The sequence below is a fragment of the Phalaenopsis equestris genome, unplaced genomic scaffold (assembly GCF_001263595.1).
Source record: "Phalaenopsis equestris unplaced genomic scaffold, ASM126359v1 Scaffold000107, whole genome shotgun sequence".
In the NCBI taxonomy this organism is placed as follows: Eukaryota; Viridiplantae; Streptophyta; class Magnoliopsida; order Asparagales; family Orchidaceae; genus Phalaenopsis; species Phalaenopsis equestris.
Genome location: NW_018164549.1, coordinates 40,870 through 57,120, shown reverse-complemented (window position 1 = coordinate 57,120; position 16,251 = coordinate 40,870). Strand labels below are relative to the sequence as shown.

General features: G+C 32.4%; 1 protein-coding gene across 1 annotated transcript; it reads left to right on the top strand.

Moving 5' to 3' along the window:
• The first annotated feature begins 1,624 nt into the window (after positions 1-1,624).
• On the top strand, positions 1,625-15,170 carry LOC110020882 (probable 2,3-bisphosphoglycerate-independent phosphoglycerate mutase). The gene is made up of 6 exons (XM_020719154.1): positions 1,625-1,995; positions 7,238-7,614; positions 13,021-13,166; positions 13,520-13,796; positions 14,020-14,292; positions 14,590-15,170. The coding sequence occupies exons 2-6, from the start codon at positions 7,306-7,308 to the stop codon at positions 15,067-15,069; spliced, it is 1,485 nt and encodes a 494-aa protein (XP_020574813.1). The 5' UTR covers positions 1,625-1,995; positions 7,238-7,305; the 3' UTR covers positions 15,070-15,170.
• The last annotated feature ends 1,081 nt before the right edge of the window (positions 15,171-16,251 follow it).

The following is a 16,251-nucleotide window of genomic DNA, read 5'->3' as shown; positions in this document are numbered from 1 at the left end:
TTGTTTTGAAAATCTCACATATTTTTTTAGTAAAAAATATTTTTGTCTATTTGTTGAATCTGAGATTTTTCTGTGAATCACACCCAAAGAATAAAACATAAAACAGGAGAGAGAGAGAGAGAGATGAGTGCTCTGCTGAACAGTGAAATGAGGAAAAGTATGTAATCTCTTATTCATGAAATGATCGCCTATTTATAAATAATGGGGGTACAATAATTTAAGTTACAGTTGTGCCCCTGTTAAAGTAGGGTTTGTATAGGTTATTATGAGGATTATACCCCTCTAGGCCCAATGCTTGGTTGCTATTTGGCTCGATCTGTGAGGCAGATGAGGTAAAGCGGTCAATGATGCCGATGAGCTGAATGGATAGAGACCATCAGCTAATTGATATTTTAGACATGGGTTACCAATTGAATTTATAAAAATGGTTAGTGAGATTGATCTGATCCATTGACATTTGTTGGCCGAGTGTGTTGATTCAATCATCAACCATTACAACGAGAATCCCACCGACCAAGTAAAACTAGATAATCGGGTAGATGGAGTGTCACCATAACATGGCGAGTAAGTTACTTTATGTGGGAGGAGACATTGCTAAAGGTGGTTGAAGCCAGTGACTCCAGGGTCTCAAGGGAACCTTCAGTCGTATCTGGCATCATGATGAGTCATTTGGGTGCACACTGTCAAATCGACTTGGTAATCTCTGACTAGCATAAGCTGGTTAGTCTTATGGACCACCATGTCCTTTTTTGGTGGGGTCACCTACGCCATGTCAATTCTACTTGGGTTGTTGGATTGCCGAGATTCGTGTTAACACATTTTCCATGTATGCCATGCAAATGTTTTTCAAAACAACAAAGTATATTATACTTTGTCATTTAATCAGTAATTATATATATAAAAAATAAATATATTTCTAATAAAAATATGTGATGCAATTAAGACAAAAATAGGAAGTTATCTATGAGTTAAAAATGAGCAATTAATTGAAAGACATATAATTTAAATTTTATTTTATTAAAATTTTAAAAGCTTAAAATCATGATTAGATAATATTTAAAAAGTTGTGCATCAAAATTAACCGCATATACGTGCTTGTTTGTCTATATATATTAATCATTAATTCAATTTCAATTTCTGAAAAAAGTGATTAATAAATAAATCTTTTAATATTCATTAAACAATTTTATTATATTTTTATTTAAAAATTTTTACATATCAACCAGTACCACCCAAAATATTTAATATAACATTTTAACAATCGATACTTTAAATATAATATTTAAATCATCTAATACTTTTATTCAAAACTTCATAAATGAGTTTAAGTAGGTAATTCCAATATAATGATTATTAAAATATCATATTTACAGTTTACATAATTAAAATATTATATTATATATTTTGGGCGAGTGATAACTTTATCTATAAAAACGTCCCTTTTATTTATTTATTTTCTTAATTCGCACTTCTAGCCGAAATAATTTATAGCCTGAATAAGGAAAAATTATTTCATATGAACAACATATGCAAAGATATATGTGTCGTCTCATGTGCAAGTGCAAGTTGCTCATAGCTTTTCTATAACTTGAAATAAAAAAAAAAATCAGCCACCGAATGCAACTTTCACCTCATAACCGTGCGCCGTCCGGATCTAATTTTTCAGAAAAATTTGCGTAGGCAGCGCTGCGTACGATAGGAGAACAGATGCCACAGAGGACGAGAAGCCAATAGCAGAAGCCATCTGGGCTCCGCCGAGGAGGAGCGCGCAGGAGCAGAAGCCGTCTCTGCTCCACTGTGGCAGAAGAGAGAACGAAAGAAGCAATATTCAACCGCGCCGGAGGTTTTCTTTTGACTCCAAACTGTCGCCATCTTCGAGAGCGGAGAACTAGCAGCCCTGCTATGCTCAGATCGATGGACAAGAGGCCGCTGCTGCTGCTTTGCTCATCAGAAGTCAGTTATATATCCGCAGCAAATGAGATTAGCGGCTGCATGGTATCCTCTTTTTCACAGTATTTAGGCAGAATGCTCAGCTCCAAACAAAATTTTGGCTACTTTTACTAGTTTGAAAAATTCTATTTCAGTTTCTTATTAGTTAATTTTTTGCTTGTTTTGATGGATTTAGTAATTTATTCATCCAAAATCTTAAATTCAAAAGCAATTTTGATGAAGCTTTAACAATTTCCATGTTGGATCTATCAAGTTTTATTAAGTTTGTATTTGAAAGTTTTATCCTACTTATAGCCAAACATAACCGTAAAGAGTAGTCCTTGTGGCATAAAAACGTGAATGCAATTTATCAATCAACGGCAAGCTACTAGAGTAGTATTCAGCGATAGGTCAGGATGAGATCAAATCGAAACCCCTGTAGAAATGATGAGAACTGCTATTCCAACAAAAAAGATAATGAGTGGGCAAGCAAGAGTGAAATTTAAATCTGGATGACTGATAATCTTAATTTTTAAGAATTCAACTTGAAAGCAATGAAAGAAAAATTTGATGATGATGATGATGATATGTGTATTTCAATTGTTATAGTGTTTTTAATTCCCAGAACAACACTTAGATTTTCTATAAACTTTTTACGTATCGCACATACAACATAAACCATGCAAGATTTGACTATGCTAATCTCTTCTAATGATCTTCAAAGAAATGTTAAACTTTTTTTATTAGGTTTTATGCTTAATTTTGATCTCAAGAGGATAACAATAAAAAATAACTTGCCCATTGCCCATAATGCTACACACTCAAAAACAAGTAAAACCAAGAAAACATATCAAATTTACACAATTTAAGTATCTTTGAGAAAATATTGAGAACTTGATACATACCTCCAAACATTGGGAGGGCTCCACTATGCTCATTGACCACAGCTTGTGCCTTTTGCAAGTTGGATGGAGTGTACGGAGGAAGTTGTGCTTGAATTCGCTACGAGGAGGATTTGTGGTGGTTATTATCACGAGATAAACTTTACTCCTTTAGCTATGCTACACACTTCACTTTGATTTTCTTGTGGTGGTTATTATCACGAGATAAACTTATCTCCTTTAGCTATGCTACACACTTCACTTTGATTTTCTTTTCAAACCCCAAAGGAATAAATGAGATACACTTCACTTAGATTTTGTTTTTACCCTAGAGGAAGAAATGAGATGTGGTGCAAATAAAGCTTAGTTTAATGGGATTTTGGTAGTTAAGTATTTTTGTTATGCTAGAAAAATTTAGGTGTTATGTAAGTAAATAGGATAGTTTTGGTGTTAAACGTGTAAATATTATAGATTTCTGCTGTAGATATGTAGATCTTCCTGAACTAAAACTTTAATATTTTATTTATTACAAATTAAACTACTTAAGAAAATATTGGGACATAATGTCTAGTTTATAAGAATTAAATGTCTTATTCCCCATTCTCTATGGTGCTGCTTTTTTTCTCTGTTTATAATGCAGCTGAAACTTAACGGCTACTCGTCATTATTGTCGTTCTCGTCTCCGCCTTTGTCATTTTTGTTGTTACCACTAATGTTGTTGCGAACATTGCCATTGCCATCATTGCTGCCACTGATCAGAAGTCGGTCAACTTTTAATTGCCTCATCAATTAAAAGAATAAACAATTGAAGTTTCCTTTTAGCTTTTTATAGATTAGTATGTTGCTTATTCCTGTCACTTCACTTATCAATCTATCTTCAGGAATATTTAACAACTGTTTTTTGCACAATTCTCTTGATTCCTGTTTCTTCTATTTGATGCAATGTAAGATGATTCAAATTATTGATTTTCTTTTTTTATCTTGCAATAATACATTCTCTCAGCTTGGAGAGAATTGACAAGGATTGCTTCTTTGCCCAATTATTTTCATAGTAAAATGATTTGTGTTTATATATATACTAGAAAAGACAATAAAGGAAATGATAATAATAAATAAAGCAAATTCATACAAATAATTGCCCGATATGGTACTTTAAATATGATAAGTCTCCTTGCAAAGGCATAGAGCTGTCTACCTTTGTTTGGTGTCTATGCTACTTTGAGTATGAAAATAGTAGTGATCATATATGAAGTAGTAGAAAGTTGTCGCTCAGGGGTTCTGAATGTCATTAGAGGAGCTTAATTGATTCATTAAAGAGAGATAAACATGAATTGGATGCAAATAAAAAATGACATCCTAATATGAGAGAAATTGATAAGATACTTGAACAAATCTATCAAAAGAAAGCATTTACGTGAATCACTACATTTGATATGTTGTTGGGATGGCACCATTTGACCTACATTGGAGAGTAGGTTTTGCCTAAGGAGGAAGGAGATAAGGCGATGATTAAGTATGTGCTGCGAGAGACTTCTTATGCTCAAGTGAAGAAGAAAGTTGAGATGCTATGAATGATTGTTTGTTTGGATAAGGAATATGTGGGTCTAAGTTTAGGGGAAGATATTGTATAAATATGAAACAAAGAAGTGAAAGAATATAGAAGATACTAGAGGAGGACCATCAAGGAGGCACAATTTACATGGTTGTGCTTTGTGGCTTCCATCCATGGTATGGTGAGGTGGGATCTATTATAAAAAAATGAATTGCACATCATACTAGTAAAGTCTAGCTCATCCTGCTGAGTCATAGTGGTTGATGAGGGAAAAGTAGAAAAGGAGGCTCCTATTACCTATTCATGTGATCAAGTCTTATTAGTGTCTAGAAAATGGTTTAAAACACCAGAGAGTGGACGAATTTATAGCCAGCCTCTTGACTCATGGCATTTTTGTTATCGATAGAAGAAGTGGTTCATGTGGATGGCCTGAAGGTACTCAAGTGTCATGTGGAAGTTGTTAGCCGGTCTGGAGACTAGAAGGTCATTTGATTAACTCCTAGAAATGACGCTAGGGCTGTAATCGAGCCATGCCGAGCCGTGTATATCATAGTTTGGACTTGGCTTGATACAATTTTAAGTTGTTCATGTTCGGTTTGAGCTTGCGTCGAGCTTTCACAGATTGTTCAAGCTTGACTTATTTAAATTTCAATGCTTGAACTTGATTTGTATTTCATTTGTTAATTATAAGTAAACTAGTATTTTAACGAGATAATAAACGAGCTAAAAATTCAAACGAGTATTTATATTTTCATATGAAAAAATATAAATTTTACAAATCTAAATAAAAAAACAATTGAATAAATCATATAAATTTTATATGATATAAGAAATAAACTAATTTACATGCTGTCATCTAGTGTTTATAATAAGTATATTCTCACAAGAATGAATTCTAATATAGAGAAAAAAACATTGAAACAAGAGCAGAAAAAATTAAATAAACTAGTATTACAAAGTAACTCATAATGTGAGATTATTAATCAATTGTTGAAATAATTGAGAAAAATCAAAGACGGTCCGATTACATAATAAAAAGAATGAACAAAAGTGATGTTCTCTTTCAGAATTTCATCATGTTAATTTTCAAATAGTTAATAATTGATAATAAAATAAATTTAGAATTTAGAATTATTCTAAAAATAATATTGATATAATAATATATTACTATTAAATCTATAATTAAATAAATTCTAGCAAATCAAATTTTATTTAAATAATATATCGTATATAATATGAGTATATTCAAGCTTCATATCGAGTATTTAACAAGTTGCTTCTTGAACAACAAATGTGTTTGTTCGTGAAATAAATGAACATGTTCAACTATGTTCATGTTTAGTTCATTTAAGATCCGAGTTTTAAAAAATTGTTCAAGCTGGTTTATTTATTAATGTGAACAAACATGATCGAGTCGAGTTCAAGTTGTTCATTGAGTGCATTGGTTCATTTACAGCCCTAAGTGACGCTCAAAGTATTGGTTTCCAGTATTGGTGCGAGGACATCATGGTTAAGCATATCTTGTAGATGTGGGAATCGTGGATGACCTCTGCTTGGTGGCGGCTGGTAGTGGCGTTGTTTATTTTTTGAAACACTCAAAATACTTTAAAGTTTGTATTTTAAAAACAACAATTTGTTTTTAAAAATAATAAAATGGTAAAAAAAACAAATAAACAAACTTATTTTTAGAAAATTAATAAAAAAACGAAATTGATGCCAACCAAGCCCTAATGATAATAATAAGGATGTTTTGTGTGATAATATATTTCAATTTGAGATAATTTGAATAATCTTAGATTGAGCTGTTCTAAATAATATCCTAATGCCCTATCAAAAGCTTTGCCCTACTAGCCATGGCTTGCTCTTTCAGGCGTGGAAGGTAACGTTAATGGGGTTTGCAACCACCATGGATTAATCTCGCATGGTATTTATTCCCTTACCTCCCTTTGCACATCATTCAGTCCACTAAAATGTTGTCTGCGTAATCTCCTACAACAAAGCAATGTGCCAATTGTCCTATTTGGTTAGAATGTGCAGCTGAGTTTATTAGTTTCAGCCCTTTACTTGAGATGATGCTCCTTTTGTGATGGAAATGTTGTTCTTGGAGTATAAATTTCATGGCATGTTCTCCTATAACTTGTCTCATTATCGTCAAATAATATTTTCGAGATTTTTTGTTTTAACTAAAGGATGTTGATTGTAGAAGTATGAAAGCTGCATCTCAGAGATTTGATATTTAATAAATTGGAATTTGAACTCCTGCAAAAATAATAGATTAGAATCTTGTCTGATTTGAAATAGGAGAATCTTACCGGCAAGTGCATGAAACCAAACAACATCAATCTAAGAATGTAACGTGTTCGATAAGGAAGATAACACCGAATCAAACTTATTAAATTTTAGAGGTAATTATTTTGAATGGCACTGCTTGTTAGATAACATTGAATCAAAAAGTCCCTCAAGGTTGAATGTGGTTTGTTAGAGGGTTGACATTTTTTTGTTTTATGTATCAGTTATTGCAATTTCTTCTAACTGATTCTTGTTTAGCACAAGAAAAAAGATCTTTATTCAGCTATTTATTCATCAATTTCACCATTTTACTCTCTGGAGATGTAGTTTGAATTTTTTCTATTGTTGGTAATGCTACATTATTTATTTTTTTAATGTTTTTCTTAAATATTCAACCATTCCTTTCATTGTGGATTGCTTTAACTCTTAACTATTTTAATTTTGATATTTTTGACATCTAAAGATGTTCATGCTTAATCGTTGTTTTTAAAAAAGAGAAATTTTTTTACTGTTTCTTTCTTGTTGGGATTTTTCAGCCACAATTACTACTACTTTTACACTGTTACTACTGTTTAATTCATTGCAGGACTGAAGAGCTTTGATTATTTGCGGTTCAATGACTGTATAGCTATAATATTTCCAGCAATAACAACAATGGAGTTGCCAAAGAACGTCAAAAGAAGAGTGGCTTTTGTGTTAATTGATGGAGTAGGCGATGTATCCTTACCTGGATTTCATTTTCAAAGCACCTTAGAAGTAGCCAACACCCCAAATTTAGATGCAATTGCTTCAGCTGGAGTAAATGGGCTTATGGATCCTGTAGAGGCTGGTTTTGCTTGTGGCAGTGATACTGCCCATCTTTCTTTGTTGGGATATGACCCTAGAATTTATTATCGAGGACGAGGTGCTTTTGAGTCAATGGGTGCTGGATTGGCCATGTTGCCGGGTGACATAGCTTTCAAGGTTCGAAGCGAATTTCTTCCGATATGATTTCTGTTGCATTTCTAGCTGTTACAATCATTCAAGAAGATAATTTAGGATTCTGTTTACGGACCCATTCTATTTTCTGCCACCAATAACTAATTTACTATTTTCTGCCCGATAACTATTTATTGTTAAAGTTGATTGTCAACAATTTCTATTTCTTGATTAAAACTTAAATCTTAATAGCTATCAGTTACTCTGTCATTCTGTAGATTGCTCGACGATGGTTCCCAAATATTAAAGCAACATTCAATTGTAATCCTATATTGATGTTTAATTTACTTGGTTTCTTTTTTGAGCTTTAGAATTGGCGAATTGCTGGTACCATGATCAAAGTTAAAAAAGAATGAATTTTATGATTAGTGATGGACTTTAGGGATTTAATTAGTTTCCCTTATACATATAAGACCATAGCAAGGGAGTATAAATGAGGGCAGTCTGAGCAATGTCTAGATTGCATCCTTTATTATTTGTAGGTTGTGGATTCAGAACATGGAAATCTCCTCGCTGCAATGAAAAGATTGCTACTTTAGGAAGATGTTCATGCATATAATTTTTTCTATTTAGGTGGCATAAACAGAGGAGCTAGGTGAATATAAATAGGTTTCTTAAAAATTTAAAATTTATGAATGAAAAATATTTTAAAAAGCCAAAATTAGGAATGGAAGTCTTTTATCTTAGTGAAATGAGAGGTAAGTCTTGAGGTTGATCAAGGTGTAAGACTCGATTAAAAAATGATGTAAAAACTCATAAAATTAAAATAATTCATAAATATTACATAAACCATTGACATGTTTACTTAGTTGATCGTAAAGATGCATACCACACATCTCAATCTTAAATAATAATGCAAAATGAATGTTTGAAAGGAGATGTAAGATAAGCACTCATTTACAATTTAAATACGCCATGGGATAAGATTCATAGCGACTTTTTGCTCATTTTCTTCATCTTTAGTGGAGTCATCATATATGATAATTCTATTATCCTCTGATTCTATGTCATTTTTATGTTCAAGATTTTATTCAATAATTATATTTTTCTTCTTATTCCATAGATCTATTAATGTTGAATCTAATATAATTTAATATAAAATAACAGATCAATAACACAGCTAAGTAATCAATTATATTTAAGTTGTCTTTTGAATATTTTAAGCTTTAATCATATAGTATGCATTTTTTTTAATTGACTGTGAAGTAGAAACTACTCAAAATTTTGTTGCTCTTTCATCAATAGCATACATCGCCATTTAAGTCTGTTCTTTCATCTTCAACTGCAAATTATTCATTATTTTTTGGCGTTATCCGTTTGTTATTAAATAATGCATTTTCACTAACCAAAAGATTCATGCCATTATCATTTGTTTCTTTCTGTCTTCAACTTGATGTGTCCATCTTTCAAATTTTTATTAAACATTATATAAACCAATTTGTTTATTTATTCTGTTGCAAATAATTTCTTTATTTTTGTGCTTGGTTGAACATTCCTTCATTTACATTCACATGCAGATGCTATACAAGTAAGATTGGGAATCTTCATTACAAGTTTTTCAAGTTCAACCACATTATTGTCAAATTATGACAACCTGTATTCTAGAATAGAATGAAAAGGAAATTATACGTATATGTTAAAGCAGAAAGCTTGAATATAAATTTTTGGATATAAAATTATTAGTGATGCAAATTTATAGGAGAGCATATTATGTAGCATAATTGAGTTGCTCTTAATTAATATGTTCCATTATTATTAGGTTTAAGATAGTCAACCTCAAAGAAAAATATTTTAATGCATATTCATTCTTAATTTTTATCGTCATGGAGGTCTTTGTCATAATGATTTTAAAGGTTCAAATAATATGCAGCGCTATGTAAATATTGATATAATTGATGATCCTATTTTTCATCTATAATTTTTCATATTTTGGTATAAGCAACTTCTTGTTCTTTCAATCTCTTAGCCTTTCTTTTTTCTTGTTTATAGCATTATAGACGAATCCATAGTTGAAGCATTCTTACCATAAAAATTATTCATAACACTTTCACCGAAGTTTCTATGATCTTAAAATCATAACGAATCTATCGTAAACAAATTATCTTTTATTATAATTTTTACACTTGCTTTCGTCTAAGTTTTTTTATCCATAAACTTATGTCTTTACTCGTTAGCATGGCTTAAAAAACAGGAAGATTTACATGCATACAACATGATTCTTATGTATTTACATATCTAAGACTTATTTTTACATATATGCCACCATCTTACTTATGCATGAAAAGGTGTATTCACTTTTTAAAAGTCATAAGTGATATTTTTATGTGAAATGAAAATTTTGGGTGGTATAAATAATAAAAAAAAAGTTTAGGCTTTAGATACGTAAATGCATAGAAATTAGTCGGTATGTATACAAACCCCCCCCCCCCCCCCTCCCCACACACAAACACCACACACACACACACACACAAATCCCCAAAAAAAGAGGTCTCCACATGTTATAACAACTCTTTAGTTAAGCTAATACCTAGGAATGGTTTTAAATAAATTTACTTATTTTTCTTTGAGCAATGCATTTTTATGGTGCCACAATTGTTCTAGCTTCTCAAGCATCAAATTAATGTGCAGTACATTAATCTTATAATGCCTCTCTATTAATATCATCCAACAATCTTATAGACACTTGCATTATCTGTAACCTCCTGAACAATAATGCTCTCTTCTATTTTCTTAACAATTTCATTTAGTATTTTAAAGAGCAGTTGTGTGCATTTTTAACAAAATCAATTGTATCTACGGATTTTAAAAATATAATTTCATATATTTAAAATGCTCTTTTGTCTAATGTCTAGTCAACTATTTGATATTTTTGCTCGCATTTGCTTTACTTCATTATTCATCATTATCCTTATTCTCACCTACTCATCCAATAACCATTTGCAAAGCACATTCATGTGAGACATAGCTAGTCCTTGACTATAGCTCCTAATTGAGTGATGCATATTAATTCTTGAAGAACCTTGTAGGACTCTTAATTACACTGAATGGGTTTCATTCTCAAATTCAAAACAAACATGTTTTTCGTTCCTCGAGCTTTTTTATTATAAAATAAAAAATAACTTTTAATATTGGACTCATCTTTATGGGAACCAATGAAGAGCTATTCTTATTCATATCTTTTTTATATATATATTTTTGAGTTATTTCTATTTAGATGTTGTAATTTTTTAATTAATTTGCACTTTTTTTTTGACATTATGTGACACTTTCTCACATTGTTTGAAATTTAGATGCGTGCAAGCTAAATGATCCTCTAGCCTTATAACACCGCTAGTAATTCACTTGTTACATTATTTACATTTCGAGTAATCATAACCCTTCTTTCCACTTCTTGTGGCACTTCAACGTGATTGCTATATTTCCAATCTAGAACTGTTTTCTAGCTCCGCCACTCATTCTAATAAATAACAAAATGCTAGTAACATTATGAAAAAAATTTCTTAAAAGTAAATAATTCAAGGTAATTAAATGAATCTTAAGTATTAATCTCATTTTGAAATCTAACAGATAATGTTATAGATGTCATGATATCATTTGTATCGCATACCCGGCCTGTTGGTTGACATCCACAGTACAAGGCCCCTCAGTTCGGGGGTTCGAATCCCCTTTGACGTAGTTGGCCTTAAGGAGGTGGTACTCGAATTGTTAGACACATTAGGGGTGGCTGGAGGCTCGTATAATAGCCTCTTACCAATCCCTTAAAAAAATTTCATGATATCTTTATCAATATTGACTAACCATGGTTATCAAATAATGATTACAAGGCGTGTTCCATATTTGTTTTTTGCCAATTTCTTAATATTGGAGACTATATAATATGATCTTCGTCCAATCTTAAGCAAGAATAAGATTTCACACTTCAATATTTATAAAAATTCTTTATTTCTCATGAATATATATCAAAGAACAAATTCATCTATAATATCAAATTAATTATTTCTACTTCTATATTTTAAAGTAATAAGGTCAATGATAACTCCATGCAATATAAGTGAATTAATTTTTCGCTTGCACTCTACTCAAATAAATGACCATATTGTATTTTTTCCATCTCAATATGTATATCTATATATATATATATATTTATATTTTAACAATGCTTTAAATATCAATTGCTTTCATATGACTTGATTATTTCTTCCATCTCAAATTTATTCTTATTTTCTTCAGGCACTTTTCTTATGACTTAATTGATTTTTATATCTAAGAACAATCTTTTTTTTATAGGATTTTAGAAGCAAATTTGTTTCATGCAATGTAGTTGATTCTCTAATATAATCCTAAAAAAAGCTTAGATGCTATCAAAATTTTGCTTTGAAAAATACTCAAAATTCTACACAATTTAAGGTCTGCAAATTAACTCCACAAGCATAATAAAAAAGGCTCTTATTTTTATAATAAGAAATAATTAAAAAAAAAACCTTAGAAGCTTGTCCTCCCGCTTGGTCTCGGAGATGATCTCGCGCGATTGTGCATCCTCACTATAATCTGTACTTGCTAGTTCTCATGGTCAAAGATGACCTCACAGTCTAGATCGACATGATCTCATCCCGTCGCATATGGTTGGAGCAAAGAGTATGAGACTCAGTCCAGAGCTATGATTGAAATCATAAGGATTTGAGCGTGCTTATTGATAGAACTGAACGTAGATATATTTAGGTTTTAGGTATTTTATGATATGTCATATAGTAATATTATATTATAATAAAAATGTAATAATTTTTTTAAACACGTATTCGTTGAGTTGCCACCTCAGGTTATAACGCTTCAAGTATATGCTGCAAATAAAAAAGTGTGAACCTCAGTGGCAACAATGGGGCTTAAGCTTCGATTTGTTTTCTGTGCATCTCAATTTGAGGCATGCATTGATACGTGTGCCTTGGATGATTCTTTAAACAATGGAAGGGATCCATGGTTTATATTGAACATACAGCTGTCCTTGAATCGAAAAAAAAAATCTTCCAGTAGCTCTTTCTATGGTGCTGCTATATGACTGCGCTCGAGTTTTATTATGACACTAGTTGGGTTGTATGTGAATTCTTGAGGAGAAAAGATAAAAAGATATAACATCTTTACTAAGAGTTGGACTAAATATTGATCACTGCTGAAGGGATTGCTGCAGCTTTAGTTTCAGATTTTGAGTTAACAAAAAAGTAATTGCAAATTTTGATTCAATTCTAGGGTCGTTGTTGTAAATATTGAAAATTGAGGGTTAATTTATCAATTTTGGAGTATTTATATGACAAAGTTCATTTACTGTTCTTAATTTATCTTATAATTTTTTTTCGCCACTATAAACCATATAACGCAGTCCTGTGATTTCTGTTTCAGTCAAATTTTGCTACCATGGATCATAATACTGGAATTGTGACACATAGAAGGGCTGATCGGCATTTTGAAGAAGATGGTCCAATTTTATGTGCAGCATTGGATGGAATGAAGCTTCCATCTTATCCTGAATATGAAATTAGAGTCAGGTAAACTATTTTGCAGCCATCCACAAGGTAGCAAGAGAGCATGTAAGAATGAGTAATGCTTAGGTTCTATTTTTTGAGGGGCAGCACAATTCACTCCACCCCTGCCAATTTTGCTATTTTTCTTCGCAGCCTAAGAAATATAAAGCATTCTCTTGAAGTCGGTCATTTGTGGGCACTTACAGGGGGCATCCATAAAACAAATGCTCACTTTGCTGTTCAAAAGCCTTTGTTGTTTGCCTATGTGTTACTTTTGAAAATTTATATGCTTTTGATTGTAATAGGTGGTTAGCCATTTTAATATATTATCTATTGTTCATGTTTGTTTTCAATGCTAATCTCTTTTCTACAAATAGATATGCCACAGAACATAGATGTGGTATTGTGGTGAAGGGACCAAAACTGAGTGGAAATATATCTGGAACCGACCCATTGAAAGACAACCGCTTGCTTCTTAAAGCTGAGGCTCTTGATGATACTGAAGAAGCGAAAAACACAGCTTCTATTATAAATGATCTTTCCAAGGAGATATCACGAATTTTAGTATCTCATCCTTTAAATTCAAAGCGGTCAAGAGAAGGGAAGAACATAGCAAATGTTGTGCTCTTGAGAGGTTGTGGAATTCGAATTGAGGTAATTTTTATTAGATCCCTTCTTTTTTTTTTTTTTTTTTAAATGTGTTCTATTTGTAGAGATTATGATAGTCGTGCCCAAACAAGTGAAGAATGATAATCAATCTTACTAGTGAGCTTGCTAGTTCAAGACACAAGTCTAAACATTACCTGAGTATAATTTTCTAAAATTTGCATGCTTTTGGTGCTGAACATGCAATTAACACTTCTCTGGTGCCATTTAGGTTGATTCCTTCGAGAAAAAACATGGTCTGAGGCCCTGCATGGTTGCTCCCACCAAAATTATAGCAGGACTGGGTCTATCACTAGGTATTGACATTCTTGAAGCTCCAGGGGCCACTGGAGATTACCGAACACTGCTAACTTCTAAAGCTACTGCAATAGCCAAGGCGCTTTCTGCACCATTACAGCCATGTCCATCAATTTTTGTGCCTGGAGAGGATGACCATAAACCAGGACCAATAGATGGCTATGACTTTGGCTTCCTTCATATCAAGGTAATGAGCATTTTAAATTGTCAAAATAGTCCCCTAACTGTTTGCATGGGGCCATTTTAGTCCCAAAGTCTATAACAATGCCAAATTAGTCCTTATACTCTTTAAATAAGGGCTAAAATTGTCTTCTATCGACTATTTCAACTCATGTTGAAAGAGTTTGGGGACTAAATTGATATTCTTATAGACTTTGGGACTGAGATGGCCATCTGCAAAAAGCCAGGGAACTATCTTGACACTTTTCTTGCAACTTTTCTCACCTTTTGCTCGGACACTATAACATTGTCTGCATTCATTTAGGCAATTGACGATGCCGGGCATGATAAAGCCAGCATTTTAAAAGTCCGCGCCATAGAATCTGTGGACAAAGCAATTTCTCAGTTGGCAAAGCTCCTCTGGCAAGTTGAGAAATCTTCAAACTTTGAATATTACTTGTGTGTTACTGGGGATCACTCTACTCCTGTGGAGTACGGCGATCACAGCTTTGAACCCGTACCATTTTCGCTATGTAAGTTGAGAGATTTTATCAGCACGAGAAGGGAGTCTATTGTGATGTCCACCCCACTGGAGTCCTTCCCCATTCCATCTGTGAAGGCTGGTGAAGATCTTAGAAATGACATTCCAGTGCTTGAGAAGAGTGGTGAAAGATGTACAGCATTTGGTGGTGATTCTGTGAGTGTGTTCAGTGAGATTGCAGCAGCTAGAGGATGCCTTGGTCGATTTCCAGGTAGTGAGATGATGATGATCATAAAAAAGTTTATCAAGCTGAAGAATGAGTAGTTTGGTTCCGTTTCCTAACTAATTGAGGACTAGGTTTTTGAAATATTCTTCTAATATATAAATATAGGGGCGTATACATACATATCACAAAATCACCTGAACTTTCATGTCTACACACATAGCACTCAAATCTCTAATATCACATTAAAAATCATATTATTATCACTTTTTAAAAGAGAAGTATTTTTTTCATGCATAAGTTTAAAGCTACAGAGTGCTATATTCGTAAATATGAAAGTTTAGGCGTGAGATATTAAATGCATAAGAATTGTGTGCTATGTTTGTAAATTTCCCTTGAATATATCATAAATTTGAAGTTCATTATTATTTTATGCCTTTAGACTTGTATAAATTGGGGCTTGGAATATGCTAGGGTGTAAGTGAGCAAGTCGACTTGTGTGTCAACTGAAGCTCGGCTTTGATAAGTGGCTGGTGAGCTGAGCTTGATCAGCTAACAAACCAAGCTCAAGCTAGTCCCGTCTCGGATAACCTTGTGAGCCAGCTCGTCTGATTTTGACTTTTTATAACGTCATCTTATCAAACTTTCCTAAATGTGATTGAATATTAGACCTTTGCTATTATTGTCAAGAATATATTCCACTAGAGATTAAAAGCATATAGGCGAGTTTTCGACATCTTGAATTGCCCGTTTTAGGTGTGATTCGCTTGAAACATTTATTAAGAAATGTTTTGAGTAGTCTTCTCCAAAGATTGTGAAGATTGCCAAACAAAAGTTTAAGCCAAAGCATCAAACGCAAACTTCCAAGCAATAAGATGTTGAACATGGGCCTTACTAAAAAGTGGGTCAAGATATTATTATATGACACCCTAAAAAGGACATTGGTTAAACTCCCAATTACAGTAATATTTAATGATCACACATATATATATATATATATATATATATATATATATAAACAAAAAATGAGATTATGTAATTAAATACATGATTAGAGTAAAAAATTTCTTCCTACATTTTTATTTTTAGAAGAGGTCGGTTGACTTCATTGATACTTCAATAAGAAGAAACAAACAACAATGACTTTGCTATGGAAGATGAGGTTCCTTGATCTTCTGTATTAGAAATGGTTGCTTCGACGAACCTTATGTTGATCATGTCAAGTGGGCTTATGGTGCATATAACTTTTAGTGCGTTTTTTGGTTATTGGCCAACAGACTCAA